General features: G+C 40.5%; 1 protein-coding gene across 1 annotated transcript; it reads left to right on the plus strand.

Annotated features, from left to right (window-relative positions):
- Positions 1 to 13: 13 nt before the first annotated feature.
- On the plus strand, positions 14 to 20487 carry LOC124262596 (protein cereblon-like). Its single transcript, XM_046697094.1, has 9 exons — positions 14 to 120; positions 2537 to 2673; positions 3773 to 3975; positions 8103 to 8267; positions 9212 to 9395; positions 10433 to 10498; positions 12210 to 12410; positions 19335 to 19528; positions 19996 to 20487. Exons 1-9 carry the CDS (start codon positions 45 to 47, stop codon positions 20168 to 20170), a joined length of 1401 nt encoding a protein of 466 aa, XP_046553050.1. The 5' UTR covers positions 14 to 44; the 3' UTR covers positions 20171 to 20487.
- The last annotated feature ends 1762 nt before the right edge of the window (positions 20488 to 22249 follow it).

Below are 22249 nucleotides of genomic sequence, written 5' to 3' on the forward strand. Positions count from 1 at the left end.
ACGTGACGGTGATATCCCATCGTGCTGCAAAGAAGTAAACAAAAATGGCCGAGGATTTACTTCCGCTCATAGGGCATAACATCGGCGGTGATGATGAGAGTGAATCAGATAGCAATGAAGGTGACACAACAACACATGCATGTTGTATCACACAAGGAGACATTGACATTTCAATTTTACCACTTGTCACGACAAATGCAAGGGAAATGAGCGGCAGTGTAAACAAAGTGAACCATCACTTCTATCACGAAGTTGGTTCACCTCAACCACAGTTACTGCCCTTCATACCTCACTATATAAAAGAAAGTCATAAAATATAGTTTTCTTTGACTGACAGTCACTTTTTGTTTTTCAGAGGTTATGAAAAAGAAATCAAAGAACTGAAAATAAACTCGCGACATTATTCCACGCACTCAAATAATCAAAACGCACCTTTTTAGCAGAAACAGTAAATAAATCACTGAGTCAAGCAGATATCACATACCAGCCAAACGCCTCTGAGCCCAGATAATACTCCAAATTAGGGAACGAAGGCTGCAAGTCTAAGCAATTGACAAAAAATGCAGATCATGAATTCTCAAAGGATCATGGTTGTGTTCAAGGACAGTATCATCTGAGTATGTCAAACATTCGGAAGCATTGTTTTTAAACAATAGCAAACAACCCCAAATCATATAGGCACTGCTTTCCTTAATACACGGAAAACATGAGGCTACCACACTGACAGTGCAGGCTTATCTTGTAACTTTCCTTGTGTTTGTGCACAAACACATATATATTCAGAAAATAACAGTGTAGAAGGGCAAAATGCATGTCTTTCGGTGCACTTTACATTTTGTTTTCCATAATTACAAAGATGTGCTACTACAACTACAAGAGTTAGGTGGATGATAAAATAGCTTTTCACATGAAAGTGACCATATTGCAAATTATCTGCAGTGCTTCCATGACCACCATTAGGATAAGTATGTGATAAGTTTTCTGATTTTAGGATATTTTCTCAAAGAAAGTTAAACATTTCATGACATGTTATCTAAACGTGTAGACTCATCCAAAATGAAATTGATAAAACTCAAGAATGGAGAGTGTAGGATGTAATAATGTCATTAGTTTTGTATGACTGAGGCATATCTGTTTTGTAATCCAGGCTTTGATAAACACTGGCTTCTCATGTAATTAAACTGGTCATTTGGATTTTGTAACTTATCCTTGAGAAAAACACAAGCTTTCTCTTTAGTTTGCCTCTGGTGTCCCAAACCGTGATGTTGCTGGAATATTGCTAAAAGCGGCGTAAAACCAAACTCAGTCAGTCTAATAAAAAGCAAGACCGAGGATAGTTGCGTGATCTCTAGTAATTGAAATTTCAATCCCATGTGACTTGGAAATTATTTCGTGCATGATTTAAAGTAACACAGAACTGTTGACATACTCCATCAGAAATATTATGCTTGAGTTGTCAGATCAGGAGCTACTCTGTTTACAAAAGACACAGCAGCAGCCATTCCTAACCTTACCAGGCAATGTTCTCTCTTAACATCATATTCATAATGTTTCCAAACATAACTACCATGTTATCAGGAAACATCACATTCATACAAAGCTGGGGATGTGGGTGGCCCATTTGTCTAAGGTGCTGCAGTTCGTGGAATCTTATGAAATAGATAACCCTAAATATTAGCTTGATTGTATACTATACATGTAGTTCATTGTGGATTAACCTGTGAAGGTCCGGGTTAGAATATTGATCTTCAGTAACCCATGTTTTTTGTAAGAGGCGACTAACAGGATTGAGTGGTCAGGCTGCTGACTTGGTCGACACATGTCATCGGTTCCCAATTGCGCAGATCGATGTTCATGCTGTTAATCACTGGATTGTCTGGTCAAGACTGGATTATTTACAGACCGCCGCCGTATAGCTGGAATATTGCTGAGTGGCGTAAAACTAAGCTCACTCACTCACTCATTGTGGATTAGTCATTCACCAAACATTTTGGCTTAATCATGTTGATCATACATCACTCAGTGAGGCTTAATCGTACATTAATCATTCTTGTTTAGTCATTCTTTAGGCAATAGAGCTTAATCCTTCACTTAATATTCTGGGTTAATCCTACACAACACATTCCATTGTAATACTGCTCTATTCACACTGGCTTAGTCCTATACCACTTCTTCTGCAGTGTATTCAGGCTTAATCCAACACCATACATTTTGCTTCTTGGTCATTAACCATACTCTTCTTTGTCTTTGATGTAGAGGACATGAAATATGTAGAGGACTGTTGTATAATCTCCAGTAATTTCTTCCTGCTTTTGTAGAGGACATAATCTCTGTTGTATAATCTCTTTATCTTTCTGACTTGGTTGACACATGTCATCGTATCCCAATTGCATAGATAGATGCTCATGCTGTTGATCACTGGATTGTCTGGTCCAGACTCGATTATTTACAGACCACCACCATACAGCTGGAATATTGCTGAGTGCGGCGTAAAACTAAACTCACTCACTCTTTGTCTTTCTTCCTTCTGTTGTAGAGGAGGACATCGCAGTTGAGACGGAAGAGTCCGTGGAAGACGATGAAAATAGCAACAACTCCAAAAAGAAGAATAAGAAGGACGGTGACAAAATGAGAATGGTCAACTTTGATAAATCCCTGCCTACAGCTCATACAGTAAGTAGCATTTGAACACACGTCAGAGAGGCCTTGTGTAACACACCATCAAGGGATGATCCATAACATGACCGATGAACAGGAAGAGGCTTTTATGCTTAGTTATGCTCTTATATATTCAATGCAATGTTGAAATGCCTCTGAATTTTAAAAAATGCAATCTTATTCAGAGCTCCAGATAAGATTTAGCTCATGTGGGTATTGTACCCACTGTAATTTTTTGGAGTGGGTATTATGAATGTTGAACTATTTCATTTTCAGTTATCCACTGCTTTCAAATATGTGCATATTTCAGTCACTTTACTCACCTAAGTATTATGTCATTGAGTAAGTTTACTAAGCAGGTATGTCCTGCCTTATATCATACCTAATCAAAACCAACTTAAATAAAATGGAAATGATTTCATAAAAAAATCACTTATCCAATACTGACAGTACAACTTGATAGCAATCGATGTCTTTTTCATTAGGCAAGCGATTTTTATAAATCTATTCCATATGCATTTGTTTTAAACTTTTTGCGTATCTAACATTTTAAATGCGTAATTGGTACTCAACAATTATTTTTCAATGCGTAATTGGAAATTTTCTATGCATATTTTACCCGGATATGCATCTTATCTGGGCCTCTGCTTATTAAAAAATATGAACTAAAAGTATTTCTTTCCTTGAATTCAAGCCCACAGTCCTAGGTTTCTGATGTTGCACAGTAAATTATGACGTCTTGTTTGTTTCTTATTTTTTGCCGCATTGCAGCAATTTCCAGCTATATGACGGTAGTCTGTAAATAACTGAATCAGAACCAGACAATCAAGTGATCAACATCATGATCATCGATCTACATAATTAGGTTACAATGACATGTGTCAACCAAGTCAGCGAGCCTGACCACCTGATCCCGTTAGTCACCTCTTGCGACAAGCATGGGTTGCTGAAGATCAATTCTAACCTGGATCTTCAAGGGTGATCTTAGACGAGTGGGCTACAGACACACCTCAAGGTTTTTGGTGTTATTATGCATCACCACTATTCAGATCTTTGAACATTTTAACTTAATGTCTATCTTGTCTAGTGTTGAAATTGTTCTGCTGTTTTGCAGTACCTAGGCACAGACTTAGAGGATGTTCGTGGTCGTACCATCCATGACGATGACTCGTGCGTGACGATCCCCCTCCTGGCTCTGCCTGGGGTGGTGCTGGTTCCTGGCCAGACAATCCCCCTTCATCTCTTCCAGCATCACATGGTTGCCATGATAAAGGATGTGGCAGAGAAGGACAAGACCTTCGGAGTCATCACGTTCAGGTGAGAATTGGAATGAGTCTTTGTATAAGTGGTATGATGGCAAAAAGGTTAGGGTTCCCAAAACTCATCAAAACTGTGTGCTGTTGTAAATTCAAATGTAATTTAGGCGAGTTATTTTGTCTGACAACGTCAAAGTTGGTGAACAAACAAGAACCACACAATGTTGACTTCCACTAAGATAGACTTAGGACAAGTCACAACGTATCCTAGTATTTGTCCTAAGTTAGGATATCCTAGCACTAGGATACTTTTCGAGAATAAGGTAGGACACCTATCCTAGACCCTAGGATCAAAGTTAGGATATCCTAGCGTTAGGATCGTTTCAAGAATCGGGCCCTGGCTACTGGGAGCAAACACACACACACAACCAAATAGAACAATTCTGATTTTTTATTACATGGTGTAGCATGAGTCAATCAGTGTTTATGTTTTTGATGTCATTTCACAGGGCTCACACACGTCAGGGAAAAGCCAGGGAATTTTTATATGTTTTCAAAAGTCAGGGAATAGTCAGAGAATTTGGGGTTTAAGACAGGGGAATTTAGAGTTGTGGCTAGGAAAATTAAGACTCAGAATGTTGCTAATCAGCATGGTAGTATGATGGCGATGGTGGTTTTCTTGCAAATTGTGAATGCCCATTTTGGTCAGACTTACCCAATATAAGTTTCATTGTTCAAGTACAGTATATATAAATAGAACGTCATACTAGTGCATTTGGATGTTTTGTATTGAACTAGTATGACGTTCTATATTTATTATTTACCCTCTTATCTTGCATTAATCTGTTACTTAATAAAACAAATCATAGTGTAGCAATACATATTTTCACGCTTTTCGATACTTCCGCATTCAGGTTAGTTTGACATTAAGTATTACTCCGCATGTAAGCGGATCACACAACTGACCTAGGTCATACATTGCTCCTCATATCGTCATGAATCAAGTCCCACTTTCACAACTTACCATAGGCAAAATAATGACACTATTCTAATGAAATTCATTCATATTTTAATATGTACAAACTTGTATGAAGGAACGACACAAGCTATTCGACTTTTAAATCGATCTGTCCAGCAATAAACATTTGATAAAGTTCAAGGTACGGAAATTCCCGGAAAGTGACGAGCTTTGGAGAAAGTAGAACCACCAGGGGTTCAATCACACTCCGGCGCATTGATGACTTAGCATAACATCACTGCCACAGGCTAATTTGCATATCACGTGACCTGAATTTTCTTTTGTTTGTAAACAAACGCACATATTCGTAATAAGAAGAGACTGGCCTTACTTAAGCTTTTCAGCGCGCTCTTCACAATGTTTTACATTGTTACATATATATTCTTCCACAACTGAGACAGTAAGGTTTATGACAGTACATATTTAGATATCAAATTGGCAGCGTCGTTTGCTCATCGGCTTCGATGACAGCACATGAAGCCGTACAACCTATGTAAACAAAGGATCGCTACGCAAATCGAAATAGTGTTTCATGTTTTAGGATATTTTCTCAGTGAAACTAAACCATTCTATCAAAGATGTTTAATTAGATGTGTAGACTTGTCAAAAGTAAAAGAGTTACGAATTATGTACATTATATTGAATGGACGGTGCAAGATGTGACGAATCGTCACATCTTTCTGGCCTGTGGCAGAGGTACTATGCTGGCTGGCCGCATTGAACTCTGGGTAGGAGAGTGGGGTTCAATGCGCAATCTGGGGTGCAATACGGAAATTGACGACCTGTATTACTATCCTAAGTTTACATGGGTATATAATAAAGGTTTATATAATATTGTATTCGAAGCCTTTTTCTTTGCATCATATTTGCTGCATTTGGTGTGCAATGTACTATATGTTCATGTAACAGTTGTTGAAAAAAAAGTTTGTTGAGAAAAGGTTACTTTGAATTCAAAATACATAGTGTAAATTCTCAAAATTGATAGTGGTTGAATGGTGTTCATAATCTAGTTGTCATGGTTGTACTGAATGTAAAGTTACATCTTGCATGTTTATTCTTTTCAAATACGCCGCCTTTGATAATTATAAGATGAATTTGTGTTAATGAAGAAATGTGTTCTTGACTTTGAATGAACAATTCAATTAAATCATTACTTTCACATTTACTGACATTGCCTTAGAATACAATGCTGTCCGGTAATTCCACGCACCTAAGCACATCGATCGCAACACGGCAACTAACGTCTCTTATTTTTTGTGGTTTACGTGACTAAACATGCTTGTATGCATCATATTTACCTAAAAATATAAGTTTTATTGACGACTATAAGATTCTAACGTTGCATTATGCCATACGGTTGACCTTACCGGCGTTCTAACGACATCACTTGTTGTCCGGTAATACTGCGCAGCAACTGATGCGCATAACATCCAGCTGGAGATCCGAAGTATGGAAGCGTATTAGGGCCAGATTATTTTCAAAAATCACTTCATCAATGTAAGGAAGAGTGTTTCATATTAAATCCAATTATGAATAATGATGAAAAAGGTTTAAAAGTCTGAAGAAAACGAATTTTCATAAAACTGTCAATTTATCTGTCAATTACTGTTATTTACCTACTTTTAGTGATTAAAAGCCAGTCCCTTGTAGAAATGTGCCGATTTCAAGCGTAAATGTAGCAGACGATGTTTACCTTCGATACGGAAGTATGCTATTGCAGCTGCGCAGAATTACCGGACGCGTGGAATTACCGGACTTGCTTGTATATATATTTGATAGTCTCGTTACAAATAGTAATGTTTTGCTTTATGTAATTAATAAACAAAACGATTATGTATTTATGATATGTGTGAAGAAAATATCTTAAAAGGGTGGTAAGGCCTGACTGAAGGGGAGGAAGGAGTCCATTTTTCACACTTAAATGGTCAGGGAAAAATCTATACTTGTCAGGGAAAAGTCAGGGAATTTTGGTCTGCCATGCCTGTAGGAACCCTGTTTCAGATTTTGGTCTCTTTGAAGTCAGATCTTTTTGCTTGCTACTACTTTACAAAAATCTGAGGACATCTCATCACAGGGAACATCAGAACAAGTATTTCTTTTACCAATCATTTAAGATGGAATGACTTTCCATTGCCCATTGGAAGTACTGCCATACATTCTGGGCTACATAGAAGATCATTGCTTTTGTTCAGTTAACAGTTTTGTATTTTTAAACTTTGTCAAAATATTTTTCAAACCTAGTCTGAAATGGTTGCAGACCGCCACCATATAGCTGTAATATTGCTGAGTGCAGCATAAAACTAAACTCACTCACTCATTGAAATGGTTGCCAGTTTGAAACTGGTGCCGTAAAGCTCTAGCAAACTGCTTTCTGATTGGCCGATGTCAACTTCCTGTTACTCATTTGTTTTGTCAAAATTCTTGAAAGGCCATTTGATATGACCAATAATCAGATATCCTCAGGGTTTTGTAAACGGAAGCAAGCGCGAACATCTGACATACATACATACATACATACATACATACATACATACATACATACATACATACATACATACATACATACATACATACATACATACATACATACATACATACATACATACATACATACATACATACATACATACATACATACATACATACATACATACATACATACACGCTTTGTTTTCGCGCGATCATTGGATGTCCATCACAATGGCACATCATATTTTCAATCTCAACTCCCTGGGGATCATACAACTCTTGCTGCCTTCTAGGCGCACCGAGTTAATGTGTGCTTTTCCATCCTTACGAGGTACCCATTCACAGCTGGGTGGACTGGGACACGTAGTCACAGTATTTTGTCCAAGTTTACTGCACATTGCTCTACCCGTAACTAGGTGTTTGCACGTATTCATGTGGCCACCATCTGGTCATCTACCAACAGATTCATGGGTTCTTTTAAGTGTACAGAGTTGTGTACTGTACACTAGGGGTTGTGACAACACTGAAAGAGTCTGCACACAAAGTTGACTCCAAGGTTTTTTTACACCCGGTCACAGGTGGGCTCGATCCCAGCACCTCCAAGCTCGCTAGATTACTAGCCTGGTGCCTTAGACAGCTCGCCCACCATGCCCCCGCTTTTGTGACATTGTTGTTGTTTCAAATTTTTCTGTTTTTTACAGGTATCAATCTGAACACACCCCAACTCTTTCAAATCTCGGAACTACGGCAGAGATATTCTCCATCAAGGATGAAACTGATGATATATCTGGCATCTCCACTGTAAGGGTCAAGGCCAAAGGTCGTCAGAGATTCGAGGTCATTGACACACGCAGAGAAGTTACAGGGTAGACAATTTTATTTGTATCATGGTGTTGACATATCTGTTTCTTGAAGTGGAAATCATGATTTGCTTTTCTCATGCCATATTTATTGTTTATAGTATTGATCTATATCCTTTAAAGATGGGGGCGGTGGGTAGCCTAATGGTTAAAAGCGTTGCTTTTCAAGAAGCGGTTCGATTCCCCACATGGGCACAATGTGTGAAGCCCTTTTCTGGTGTCCCCCGCCGTGATGTTGCTGGAATATTGCTAAAAGCGGCGTAAAACCAAACTCAGTCAGTCAGTCCTTTAAAGATGATACTTGAAATGCTATTTACTTTCAAATCCCACTAAAATTTCTTTTACATTGATCACTTAAGGTTTCTTTCTGTCTGCATAAACTCTACTGCTGTCTAATATTATTTAGCTTGGAATTTTATTCAAAAGGGAAACTAGTTAACTTCCTTGTAGAAAGGAGAAAGTTTAAATTATACTTAAATTTCCAATATTTATGAATTTTGAATTAACATGATCAACAAATAAATACATGTCCAAGAGCTGTTATGAAATTATGTCATGGCACATGAAACTGAGGCTCCATATCATTACAAACGATGCATATCTAATTATTTTCTGTGTAATGATGACCCGTGAAGGTCCTGGTTAGAATTGATCTTCAGTAACCCATGCTTGTTGTGAGAGGCGATTAACGGGATTGGGTTGTCAGGCTCACTGACTTGGTTGACACATGTCATGTATCCCAATTGCGTAGATTGATGCTCATGCTGTTGATCACTGGATTCTCGGGTCCAGACTCGATTCCTCACAAATCGCCACCATATGGCTGGAATATTGCTGAGTGTGGCGTAAAACTAAACTCACTCACTCACTCTGTGTAATGACAATTGATTTCAGCATTTTGGTTAATAATATCTCGTTTGTGCATTTTTGCAGTTTATATTTTTTGACAGAGTCCTGGCAGGGAAGGTTCGCATCCTGCCCGAGTGTTTGCTCACGGACAGTCTGGGTGGGGCACGGCCACGGTCTCTCTGCAAGTTTTGCTGCAACCCTGCAGACCAAGACTCGGTGGTCAAGACTGCTGTGGACAGACAAGGCAATGTGCTAGCTTCGGTCAGCATGGTGAATAACCTACAGGTAAGCATGCAGGAGTTGTCTCCCTTGTGAAAATATCCTCCTACTGCTCACAGAGTCTGTACCAATTTTTCATAAGTTTAAAACATTTTGTTATGGAAATAATCCATTTGTATGGTGCATCTTTCATGCTGAATTTTATGCTGAAAGTGTATTATTATTCCTGGTCAGATGATCAGTGTGCATTACAAAAACACTAATGTATTTCTGGGAATAACTATATGTAAAGTTAGAAGAGCCCTGTCTCATTTTAGATGTCATTAGCCGAATCTTTTCAAGAATCTGGGAGGTATATGGAATTACAAGAAAAGAGAATCTGCCAGTTCTGCTCAAATGATTTTATAGAAAATGAAATTAATTTTCTATTTGTATGTCCGAAATATTCATCACTTAGTTATCGTCATGTACCAAACATTATTCATCTGTTGATAGATTTATGAGACCACAGTCTACTGCTATCTCTAACATCAGTGTATGAAATAAGCCCAAACCTCAGGCAGACATGAGGGCTGGTAACATTTTGGATGTAACCAGATGGATGTAACCAGACCAGACACCAAGATATGACTCAGATGTATGGAACATCTAAATTTTTACCAGACCATCGGGCTGGCTAGCTGTAAATCAAGACCATCCGTCTGAAATCTAACCCGTCTCGGCCAGTCGGACGTGCCTTATTTCATACACTGCTAACATAGCTAAAAATGTGGCAATGTTTATTTATCATGCTAATCATCAGTTAGGACAAATGTAAATTGTTCATATCAGACAATTGTACTTTGTATTGTGGTCATAGGCTGATGGCCTAAAACCGAAATAAAGAATAAAGATTTGTGTAGTTCAGAGTTAACATGGTGATCTCCGGCTATTATTGTATGGAGTCAGAACGTAAGTTATTTGAGTTCAAATTATTGTAATTTTTATTTCATCTCCAGAAGTATAAGTTAAGAGTTCACTGTATCCACAGTTTTGTATGAGTGTTCATTAGTTTTTGAATGTTTATTAACTGTTTTTGAATTTTTGCATTATTTTGTTTTCAGGTGAACAAGTTCAGCTGTGCCAACTTTACTTGGTGGCCACCCTGGGTGTACAAGATGTATGACGCAGTGAGTTTTATTTTCACTTGGTGAATTAAGTTCTTTTATTTGATAAATGTAAGTAAGATCTCAGCTCATACTTTTCAAGGTGTATTGGGAAGAATTCTTACGGTTTTAGCATCGGTAAATCAGCTAATATCACTAAGAGAAAATGATGGGTATTATTAGATTTCACCTCTCCCGGTCAGAAAATATTTATGTTTTACCTTACCTGACACTACACCTTTAAACACTGTCAGTAAGTATAAAAACATTGTATTTATAAAAAATTGGCCAATTGCCTTTTCAATTTTATATAATGTCTGTGGTAATACACCTTATTGAAGCCTTGTTAATCTGAATCCTCTGGATGTATGAATAACTCCAATATGGTCATGTGTCTTAGTGCCCAGTGTCAGTGGGGTAGCCTAATGGTTAAAGCGTTGGCTCGTCACGCCGAAGACCCGGGTTCGAATCCTCACATGGGCACAATGTGTGAAGCCCATTTCTGGTGTCCCCTGCCATGATGTTGCTGGAATATTGCTAAAAGCGGCGTAAAACCAAACTCAGTCAGTCAGTCAGTCAGTCTTAGTGCCCAGTGATAAACTTGGTGTGTTAGTTGTTACATTGGTAAATCTTTTCTTTCAGAAACACAGACAACAACATATGAGTCCTTTAGTTTGTCTTGTTTGTGTAGGATGACTTCCTTCTATTGAATCAATGTACCGTGCTTGTCAAATGTATAGACATTGAAGTTATAAAATAGATCAATTTGTCTTCCTTGAACCCATAGTAGTGAGGGTCTGGGTTAGAACTGGTGCTCTGCAACCCATGTTTGTCATAAGAGGCAACTAATGTGGTGAAGTGGTTAGTAGGGCTGGGACGGGTCCAAATTTTCTACCCGGGTACCCCACCCCCTACAACTTCGAGTTTTTCAATATCTTAACGATGTATTATATTCAAAACAGGTGACTGTAAATTATGTCTAAATCTTCAAAAACAATACAACCTTTTAATCATGAAAGAATAACATATTATATTGTTCGATCTATTAGTCACATGATCATAACGGGTCCAGGTATTGAGACGGGTACCCGAGTCCAAATGATTACCCACTCGTCCCAGGTATCCGGGCTACCCGTCACAGCCCTAGTGGTCAGGCTTGCTGACTTGATTGATCCCAGTTGTGCAGATCAATGATCACGATGTCCCTCACTGGACTGTCTAGTCCAGGTTCTCTTGAACATTGCTAACAACAGGACCGCCTCCGTGGTGTAGTGGTTAGAGCGTCCGCCCGGAGAGCGGAAGGTCGCGGGTTCGATCCCCGACCGCGTCTATAAAAAAAACGTTAAGATATGGTACTTGTTGGATCCTGCCTGGCATTAATGGGTACAACAAGGACTGGTCGGCTCGGAGTCAGTATAATGTGTCTGAGTGGGGTAATCATGCTTCACTGCGGCATGGTATCTCAGTGGGCTAGCATTATAAAACCAGCTTAAGTCTGGGCTAGTACAAGCAGCCGCACATACACATACACACGCATGCACGTCGTCATATGAGCGAAATAATCTCAAGCACGACGTAAAACCCAATTTCACCTCACCTCACCTGCTAACAACAGACAAACAAACAGAAAACAAGCTTCTCCAAAGTTCAGAAACTTGTGTATTCATCTCCTAGACACAGCATCAAGATCATATGAATGTCAAAAGAAGTTTCCACTGTAACTTTTGTCCGACAGAAAGACTTGTCTGAGAAGATCCTGCGTGAGCTGCAGAGCTGGAACGAGGCATTGCGGATGTCAGTATTCCCGCAGGACCCTACGGAGCTGTCCTACTGGGTGGCCCAGAACCTCCCCCTTGACGACAGCATGCGCCTGCATCTGCTTGGCCTCAACTCCGCTGTGCAGAGACTTCGGTGTGAGCTCAGCATCATTCAGAAGGTCAGGATCTTGTTTCAAACAGCTCGGCATTGTCTGATTGTTTCATTGTCTCTTCTAGCATTTCTTTATTTTTAAACAGTCCGTGCTTTCTGCCTTCTGCATAGCCTTTCAATTAACAGCAATTAGCAGGAGAATGATGTAGTCTGTTTCACAGTCCCTGAACCTCATTATTTTCTCTACTGCTTAGCCTTCCTGCAATGATAAAGCCTTAAATGAAGCAAGTCTAGATTTCCTCAGATTCAGTATTTCCCATCTCACTTTAGCTCCTTTTCAATTTGAATGGGATTATTTCTTACTTTCAAAATTATATATTCAGAGATTAAGCATTAGTCTAGTGAAAGATGGAGTAAGAAACTTACTTTGAAACACCTTGTTTCTCAAAATAGAAGTTGACATCCATAAATTCATTCCCTTAAAAACTAAATAGTGGAGAAAAATATCTAAACAGAAAATTTCTTATTTTTCCTTATCCTGACTCATGCTCTTTTGCTTGTCTTCTTCTTCTTGCGAACATAGTGGAACACTTGTATCTCCTTATTTGAAGCTCCCTTCAAAATAAAATCACTAATTGGTACTCACCACGAGTTGCTCCCCTTTGTCTCCCCTGGCGGGAAAGGTGTCGCCACCCTCTGGCCATGTGCTTCACTCTCTCCTTCTTCGCCCAGTGAGCAGGATGTGAGAGCGCCTTGTGTCTCCTTACACACCATATCCTTTGATAATCTCTTAGTTTTTACCTCTCATAGGTTACTATAGAGGTATAGCTAGTATCCTTTACTATTTGTATTGATTAATTATCGTATTTCTACTGTTTATTCACGGTATTCGTGATTGTTCAGCTAGCTTTACGCTGATGAAAATCTGTACGATTTGTAGATTACGCTTTTCTGCCTCCGATCCACATGTAATATGCCCTAGTTGTTCTACGCCGCGTGCGTTTAATTCACGTTGCAGTTACTGCATTAATTTATCTCATTCTGCATTTAATAAATATCATCTTTGCGCCTTAAGACGCTGCAGATAGATCACGCAAACAAGGCAAAACATGGCAGAGAGTCCAGATATTCCATCCAGTCAGCTGCTAGCGATCGACCCTCTCCCGCCTGGTGTTCTGCTAGAGACCCCCGCGGCAGAGGAACGTGGGACGCAGTCCGTTACTCGAAGAAACGACCGCCTCCCCAGACATCCCGGCCATTGCAGACCAAGTCTAAGAGGGCCTCATCGCCGCCTCAACGCAGATTGAGGACACTCCAGGGCAGCGCAGACTTCCAAAGGGAAATCTACGAAGACAGCAAGAACTTTCAGCCGAGATCGCTCCAGCAGCAGAATTGGGCCTCTACGATGATCAGCCGATAATCATCCCCGACTTACGGCAGAAGAAGCGACCGGTGTCAGCGACTGTGACTTCTGCAGAGATCACCATGCAGCCTGATGCTCTACACCGACGCCAGACGCCATTGATGTGAACCCCATCGCAGAAAAGACGCCCGACGACTTCGCTCACAGATCATCCCAGAAGACATGATGCGGCAGTTTATGAACATCATGGAGGACCACTACAAACTGCGCAAAGCAGGGTCCGAGCCTTCATGCGAAGGCTCCAACGTAGACAGCACCCCAGAGGCACCCCCCGTCAACGTAGCAGCCAAGACGATGTCACCTTCGCAGCCAAGACGTGAAGGAAGTCCCGCACCACCTTGACGAAGGACCTAGATGTACAGCCTTCGCGAAGGCGGGAGATGATCATCACCATCTTCGATTTCATCTCTAGATATGGACTCAGACCATCAGACATCACGGAAGCCTTCGCGAAGGTCATATCATCGATCCCCCGGACCGGACGCAAATGAAGCTTCGCGAAGGCATTCGCGAAGGACATATGATTCCAGATCCTCATCATCTAGAAGAACATCGAGGGACTGCCGAAGAGCTTCGCGTAGCTATCAACATTCATCACCAGGCCGATCACCCGTCAGATCTCCACATAGAGCGACGCACAAGTCAACTAGATCGCCACAAACCTCATCAGATATACAGACAGCTACACGCAGTCCCGAAGAGCATCTACAATTTGTTAATGATGATGGTTTTGAGGATGATGGAGGAATCATATTTTCTGATGCAGAGATACGGTATTGGATGGTCAATAACCTAGATCTCACATCACCATCTAAAAGTGGCAATACAGCTCAGACGTATTTGATGAAGGAAGATGATCCAGATGCAATCACTCTACCCCCGATCGACCCGATTGAGGCAGTGCCACAGAATCTAGATGCAGCTTTCCAGAAAGCTACTTAAAGTTCAGATACCACATCTGCCCAACTTTCAAGCCAAGAAGTTCTCCACGATAACATGGACTCCTTCTACAAGGCCCAGGACATCGATGAGAACTATAAGATCATCAGCCATGTAAAGAACAAGATTTACAAGATGGATGATCGCAAGTTGGCTCATATAGAAACCATGACGCAGACGATGTTCTTTGGGTTAAATAGATCTAGGACGCATCAATGAGACTCTTATTACTAGATTCCGGATTCCATGACGGAAGATGATAGAATGATTTATTCTGCCTTACTTATGCAAAAAGAAAGATCAGCAGTTTTAACGGATCATCTTACATCTGTTTCAGCAGCATTGACCTTAGCTCGTCGTCAAGGCCTCCTCAGCTCCTGTAATTGGGGAGAACTTTACAGCCCCACTTTATACAGCCCTGGTCGACAACATCCATCTTTGACGGAGAAATCGACAAAGTCGCCAAGGAAGTCTCTAAGGATTCCAGGGAAGTCCTTATGATTAGATCGATGGACACACTAGCCAGCGCCATTCGTCAGACTTCACAAAGATACTCAGGCAGATCTAAGTTCACGGGCCTACAAAGAGCAAGAGACAGGAAGATAGCCAGCTCTAGAGGTAAGGATTCTTTTCGTCGCCCATATGGCAACTATAGAGGAGGATCAGGAAGAGGCAGGACACCCAGAGGTTCCCGCAATTATAGACGCTGAAACACAGGTTCGAACGACTGGAGTCTTCCACCCCAGCCGCTCCAGTACAGCCAGCTCAAGTGGGTGGACTTCCAACTACACTGGGAAAACTGGGGAATATTGCAAGACCCTTACGCCTCCAACATTCTTCAACACGGATTTCAGATCCTCTACAGGCCAAGCCTCCGGGACAATCAAACCCCCAAGTTCGACATTTACAAGTTTAACAACTACCAAAGATAAGAGAGGCTGTTTCATCACTCCTATCCAAACAGGCCATAGAAGTAATAGATCAAGCAAACGCCGAACCAGGTTTCTACTCCCCAGTTTTCCTAGTTCCCAAGAAAACTCCACGGAGAAATACAGACTCATCTACAACATGAGCTTTTCAACAAGAACTATCTACGCGAAACCAACCGGGTTTCGCATGATGATACATTTACCCTCAGTTACGCCAGATGATTCGTCCTATGGACTACATGGGCAGCATAGATCTACAGGATGCCTACCTGCACATCCCCATTCATCCCGATTCCAGGAAATACCTACGATTTACTCTAGAAGGGCTACATTACCAGTGGAAAGTAATTCCATTCGAATATCATCAGCCCCTGGCTATTCACGAGGATAACGAAACCGATTATCAAATTTCTACATCGCCAAGGGCTACGAGCGCTTTACCTCGACGACGGGATACAAGTAGATCAAGATCCACTGCGCGCCTCAAACTACAGTTAAATTACATCATAAAGCTACTAACACAACTAGGTTGGTTAGTAAACTTACGCTAAGTCGGACCTAGTACCATCGCAAGACCTGCAGTTCCTAGGTATTCGATTCATCACAAATCGCAACCGTATTATGGTACCAGAAGACCGTTGGCTCAAGATACAGCAGACCATTCCACCAGCTCTACTCTCTCCGCTACCACTGCGACAATGGCAGAGCCTACTAGGTCTTCTCACATCAGCCCAAGACATGACTGTCACAGGCAGATTACAGTTACGCCCCCTACAGGTCCTCATCAACGACATCTCAACGATGTACAACCATTCAGTCTAACAAACATCTCAGACCACATCTACTATGGTGGACCAAGAAATCGAATGTTCTGCGAAGGGATTTGTTTAGCAGAGCAGGAATACAAAACCCATCTGTATGTAGACGCTGCCACTCCAAGGTTGGGGAGCTCATCTCACCAACCACACGATATCAGGGTTATGGAATCAGCAAGAATGCAAACTCCATATAAACAGTCTAGAAATGAAAGCTGTAATCAACGCCATTCTACATTGGAGCACATTTCTACAAAATGCTACTTAATGATCCATACAGACAATTCGACAGTGGCGTTTACATAAAAACAAGCAAGGCTCAACGAGATCGATGAACCTTTTGAACCTAAGCTTTCAACTGTTCGATTTAATACAAGATCTAAATCTACATGTCAGAGCAGTGCACATTCCCGAGCCAGAAATATACTAGCAGACGCCTCTCTCGGCCTCATCTACCATCACCGACAGAGTGGATGATCAACAGGGAAATTTTTGCACAGATAATCAAGCAATTAGGAGCCGCTAATAGACCTATTCGCCACGCCGATTCAACAATCAGCTACCGACATTCGTGGTCACCAGTCCCAGACCCCAAGCTTGGGCAACGGACGCTTCTAAGTCTATCATGGAAGGCCTCAATGCGCACGCTGCTTCCTCCGCCAGCAATAATACCTCAAGTATTACAGAAAATCAGACAAACACAGAGCCTGGCATAACTCACTTTGGTCGCACTCTACTGGTCGGCCAGAACGTGGTTTCCCATACTAATTCAAGAAATCGGTCAACCAACACTGGAGCTACCCAAGCGCCAAGCAAACCTGTTAATTCATCCTCACACCAAACAAGTGCACGGAAACCCAGCAATGTTCCAACTACACGATGGACTGTATACAAATGTGTTTAAACAAGAGAGGATATTCTGCCAGGGCTGCAAAAGCAGTCACGCTTTGCCTTACGCTACTCAACTCGTGAACTTGTACGACGACAAGTGGCACAGTTTCAAAATTATGCAACAAAGAAAGGGTTTACAGCAAGAGAGGCTTCACAACCTCAAGTGGCAGACTATTTGTGTTACCTACGCCAAAACAAACATTTAAAAGGTTCAACGATATCAACATATCTTGCCGCTTTAGTTCTGTAATCACCATGAGAACGGGTGTCAAATTGACAAGATCTCCAGAGTTACTGGCCTTACTACGAAGCTCCGATTGAGGACCAAAAGCGAAGTTCCACTTCCAGCTTGGGATCTGAATGTAGTGTTACAACACCTCACGAAAGTGAGGTCTATGAACCTTTGAATCGACAAACTTTGAATTTCTCTCACAGAAAACACTGTTTCTGCTATCGCTAGCCACAGCAGCAAGAATGTCTGAAATTCACGCCTGGATTACGAGAGGATACAGTTTGATGACAATCATAACACAGCGCACCTCGGATTAAGATGGGATTTCATCAAGAAAAATCAACTGCCAGGTCAACCAGACAGATTATTCCACATCCCGGCGCTTATCCTCTATTCTCGATCACAAGATACACAAGACCTATCACTGTGTCCGTAAGAGCCAAAGTTTATTTTTACGACGATCCAAAACAAGGAGAAGATTTCTCAAACGCTTATTCATCCCCTTATCGCCTACTTAATCAAACAGAAGTGTCACGGACCACAATATCTATTTGATAAGGACTGTCATTCTCCTGCGGCCTACAAGGCAGCAGGCTTGGACCCACCAACAGCATCAAATCCACATGAGATCAGGGCACTGGCCTCTACCCTCGCCTCTACACGTAACTGTTCCTTGAACACGATTATGGAAGGATGCTATTGGAAATCTAACATGGTATTTGCTAATCACTACCTAAGAGACATCACTACAGAAGATGTCTCTGGCATTCACCATTTCGACCACTGGTCCTCGCCAGCAACTGACAGTCCCTCAGAGGGCTTAAAATATTATCCTCACAAGATTAATATGTATTTTATACATACTCATCTAGCTTATAACTCTAATGGAGTTTTAGGGCTATGTATATATGTTCAGCTTAAGTATTCAACCTTAAGCATATACTTTGGTATAGTCAATTTCAGTGCCTCTATCAGAGTCACCTATATATATATATATAATTTATATGTATTGTTCAATATATTCATAATGTAATTCCCCTTTAATGGCTTTATATAACCTATGGTTTTCTTTATACAGGAAACATCCTAAATCTAAGCCTTCATGAAGTTCCCGTAGGGGATATTACAGTATATCTATACAAAATCACTAATTATAAATCCAAAGTATTCTGTTACCCACCTCCGTTCCGTAGGATGCTACAAGCAAAAGAGCATGAGTCAGGATAAGGAAAAATATGTAATTTTTAGAGTAAAATTGATATTTTATACTTATCCTGACTCATGAGGTTAGCCCTCCCATCCTCCCCACATAACACTTTGGATTTCCCTGTAAATTCAAGTGTTGGGCTCGCTAAATCAGGAGAGAGTGGAGCACATGGCCAGAGGGTGGCGACACCTTTCCCGCCAGGGGAGACAAAGGGGAGCAACTCGTGGTGAGTACCAATTAGTGATTTTATTTTGAAGGGAGCTTCAAATAAGGAGATACAAGTGTTCCACTATGTTCGCAAGAAGAAGAAGACAAGCAAAAGAGCATGAGTCAGGATAAGTATAAAATATCAATTTTACTCTAAAAATTACATTTTGCATAGCCATATAGCTGGGATATTGCTGAGTGCAACATAAAACTAAACTCACTCACTCACTCTGATGTAGTAAAATATTAGTTTGTGACAGGCACATGCAGAGATCAGTGTTTAAGGAGCCCTGCTGGATCAGTGCTATGTGTGAAGCCTGTAGAGACCAATGTTTTATATGTTTGCAGTGCACAGTGCTCTGCTGCAAAGACTGTGGTACTCAGATAACCCACAAGAACGAGGTGTTCTGCATGTCCATGGAGGGGCCACTCGGAGCCTACGTCAATCCTGGAGGACATGTCCACGAGACGCTCACTGTGTACAAGATCCAGAACCTCAGTCTCAGAGGTCGACCTTCCACGGAACATAGCTGGTTTCCTGGGTATTGAATCCTAGCAGCATTCTTTCTTTGAATCCAGGATCACTAGGTTTGAATCTGACAGTGTCAGCAACTGGTTTGTCTGCTCTAGGGCTGTGTATTGGCAAATAATTGTATTGCAACATATTGCGATTCAGGTACCCGTATTGCGATATGTATTGCGATAAAGTTTATGTTATCTTTAACTGCTTTTTTGTTGGCTCGTCACACCAAATACCTGGTTTCGATTCCCCACATGGTACAATGTGAGAAGCCCATTTCTGGTGTCCTCCACCATGATATTGCTGGAATATTGCTAAAAGTGGCGTAAAACCAAACTCACTCACTCACTCACTTTAACTGCTTTTGAGTGGTATGCTTGTAGTTTAATTATCGATGTTCTTGCTAGTTCCAGTTATTATGTTTCCAAGAAAAAAGTACCACTTGCAGGAATTACCAGAAGAATTTATTCCTTGTTTGCTGAATTTCAGGTATGCATGGACGATAGTTGAGTGCAAGCACTGTTCTAGCCACATGGGATGGAGATTCACAGCCTCCAGTAAAACCCTCACCCCACAGAAGTTCTGGGGTCTGTGCAGAGCATCGCTCATTCCCGGGATACAGAACACTGATGATACTGAGGAGGAGTGGATGCCTGTCATGTGATAGTCATGTGATGTAAGTGAGCTAGTCACATGACATGCACATGACCAGTGACAATGGATGGAACAGGTCATCCAGCAAGAGTCTTTCAATGGAGAATTGTTCGCAGAGTCAAAGATTGCTTTTGGAAAGCGACAAAACGAGATGGACATGAGTCATGTGATGTCACGTGACATTTGTGGGTCACATGATTGTCAAACGACAAGCCATTAAGCCAAAATGAGATTTGAAACTTGTGACTTGCTTGTTAACAAACATCCCTGCTACATGGATTGGTGCTTTGACCATCTTGTGACTGTGGTGTCAGACTTGGAAGAAAATGTGATATTGCCGTTGTTTATGAAGAAATATGAGAGAATACAAAAGCTGTGAAATGAGATTGTGAGAGTAATTGGTGACAGAATGAGCTGTAGAGGGAGTATGTAACAGTGGGATACAGATAACTAGAGTTTAGAGGTTTTAAGTTCCGTTAACAGCTACTGTGATGGTAAAGTTGCAATACAATACAATACAATACATTTCAGCAGTTCTGTTATGTACAAGACCATCTTGATAACATCATACAGAAGGGAAAAGGCTGACCCAGTATCTCCACTTTAACAGTGTAACTTACTGTATGTTTCCATACTTGGTAGCCATTTTGAAACTTCTTTGAGTGGCATTTAGAAGTAGGTGTGATGAACAAGGGAGAATCTATGGACATACAACTTCTTTATTACAATATATGGGATGTTTTGGTGCAAATGCTAACATTTGCTTGATAACAGTGTTAGCACCTACACCGAACCATTATATGTAATAGAGAAGATGAATGATGCATATCCATAGAACTATCCCCCTTGTTCATTTTGAAGCTATTTCCCTTTTTCATTAATATACTTTGCAAACAAAAATCAATGCGTTCTGTAATATACTTCCTTTCAAAAATATAGACTCACTAGTTTAAATATAGCCACTTACTTCAGGCAACTGTTCTAAACTAAATTTTGCAAAATATTCCTTACTGTTTAAAGGTATTGTTTACACATGAACTGATGTATTGTAAAACAAATTCATATCTTTGAAAAGAATATTGTCATGAGTTCAATAAATGATAAAAATGAGTGAAAATTGGCGAATTCTTAACAAAATTTTACACCAAAACGCAGCTGTTCACATGCACGATATTTGCACATGCTTTTTAGCAAATCCTTGTGCAATTCATCTGCATAAACTTTGCAGTTGGTTCCCCAAGTTAGTGGAGACATCCATCTTCAGTGTAACCACATATATCCATAACATATAGTGAGTGTTTTAAGTGAGTCTAAACTTTTGAAAGGAAGTATATTACAGAACGCATTGATTTTTGTTTGCAAAGTTTATATGCTATTCAGATTCAAATGCTGAACTCTAAATCGATTGTCTAATATAACTGCTTCATGGCAATATATATTTGTCCTTTCAGTTGGTTTTTCTGCTTCTTTCTATCTTAAAGCTAAGACATTGTGCTGCGGTCCCCTGGGGGAACATAGTGATCTTGTACCACTGTCCACTAGATGTCGCTGCATTGTGTCTTGGTCAGTTTCCATGGTTCCTAAGATACTATCAGTGTTGCATGAATGTCAGATGGATGTATGAAAACATAGAAGGGTTTTTTTTTTAACCTTTTTCCCGATGTGTACATTAGGAAAGATTTAATCTGTGATGTTTGCTTGATAATTTCCGTAAATACCTTCAGGAAATATGATGTTTATTAAGCAGAATATTAAGAAGCAGCTTATAAATGACTAAGTTTGACCTCTGTTGCATCAAGGTGCTTGGACATCATCAATGGAAATATCTTTTACTAATTGTCAAAGGTCAAGGTCATCTCCAAGGTCATAGCCTAAAGAATTTTCAGCTGTATGTCAGTCAAATTTGTCATCCTGTGGCACGATGCTGTGGCAAAGGCTATGAGTTACTTATGCGTAATATCAAGGTCATTCTAGAATGTTTGCCATTTTCAGCGAAACAACTTCAGCAGACATTTTTTAAATGTTATGCTTGTGGTGTAGAGATTATGTTACCGTACTTGACTACTTATGGACGAGCAATGAAAATCTG

This window comes from Haliotis rubra, unplaced genomic scaffold (assembly GCF_003918875.1).
Source record: "Haliotis rubra isolate DU_JTF1 unplaced genomic scaffold, ASM391887v1 Scf847, whole genome shotgun sequence".
NCBI lineage: Eukaryota > Metazoa > Mollusca > Gastropoda > Lepetellida > Haliotidae > Haliotis > Haliotis rubra.

Coding starts and splice junctions, on each gene's coding strand:
- LOC124262596 (XM_046697094.1), top strand. CDS start 45: ATGGCCGAGGATTTACTTCCGCTCATAGGGCATAACATCGGCGGTGAT. Junction 2,674..3,772: donor CCCTGCCTACAGCTCATACA/GTAAGTAGCATT, acceptor GCTGTTTTGCAG/TACCTAGGCACAGACTTAGA. Junction 10,499..12,209: donor TGTACAAGATGTATGACGCA/GTGAGTTTTATT, acceptor TTTGTCCGACAG/AAAGACTTGTCTGAGAAGAT.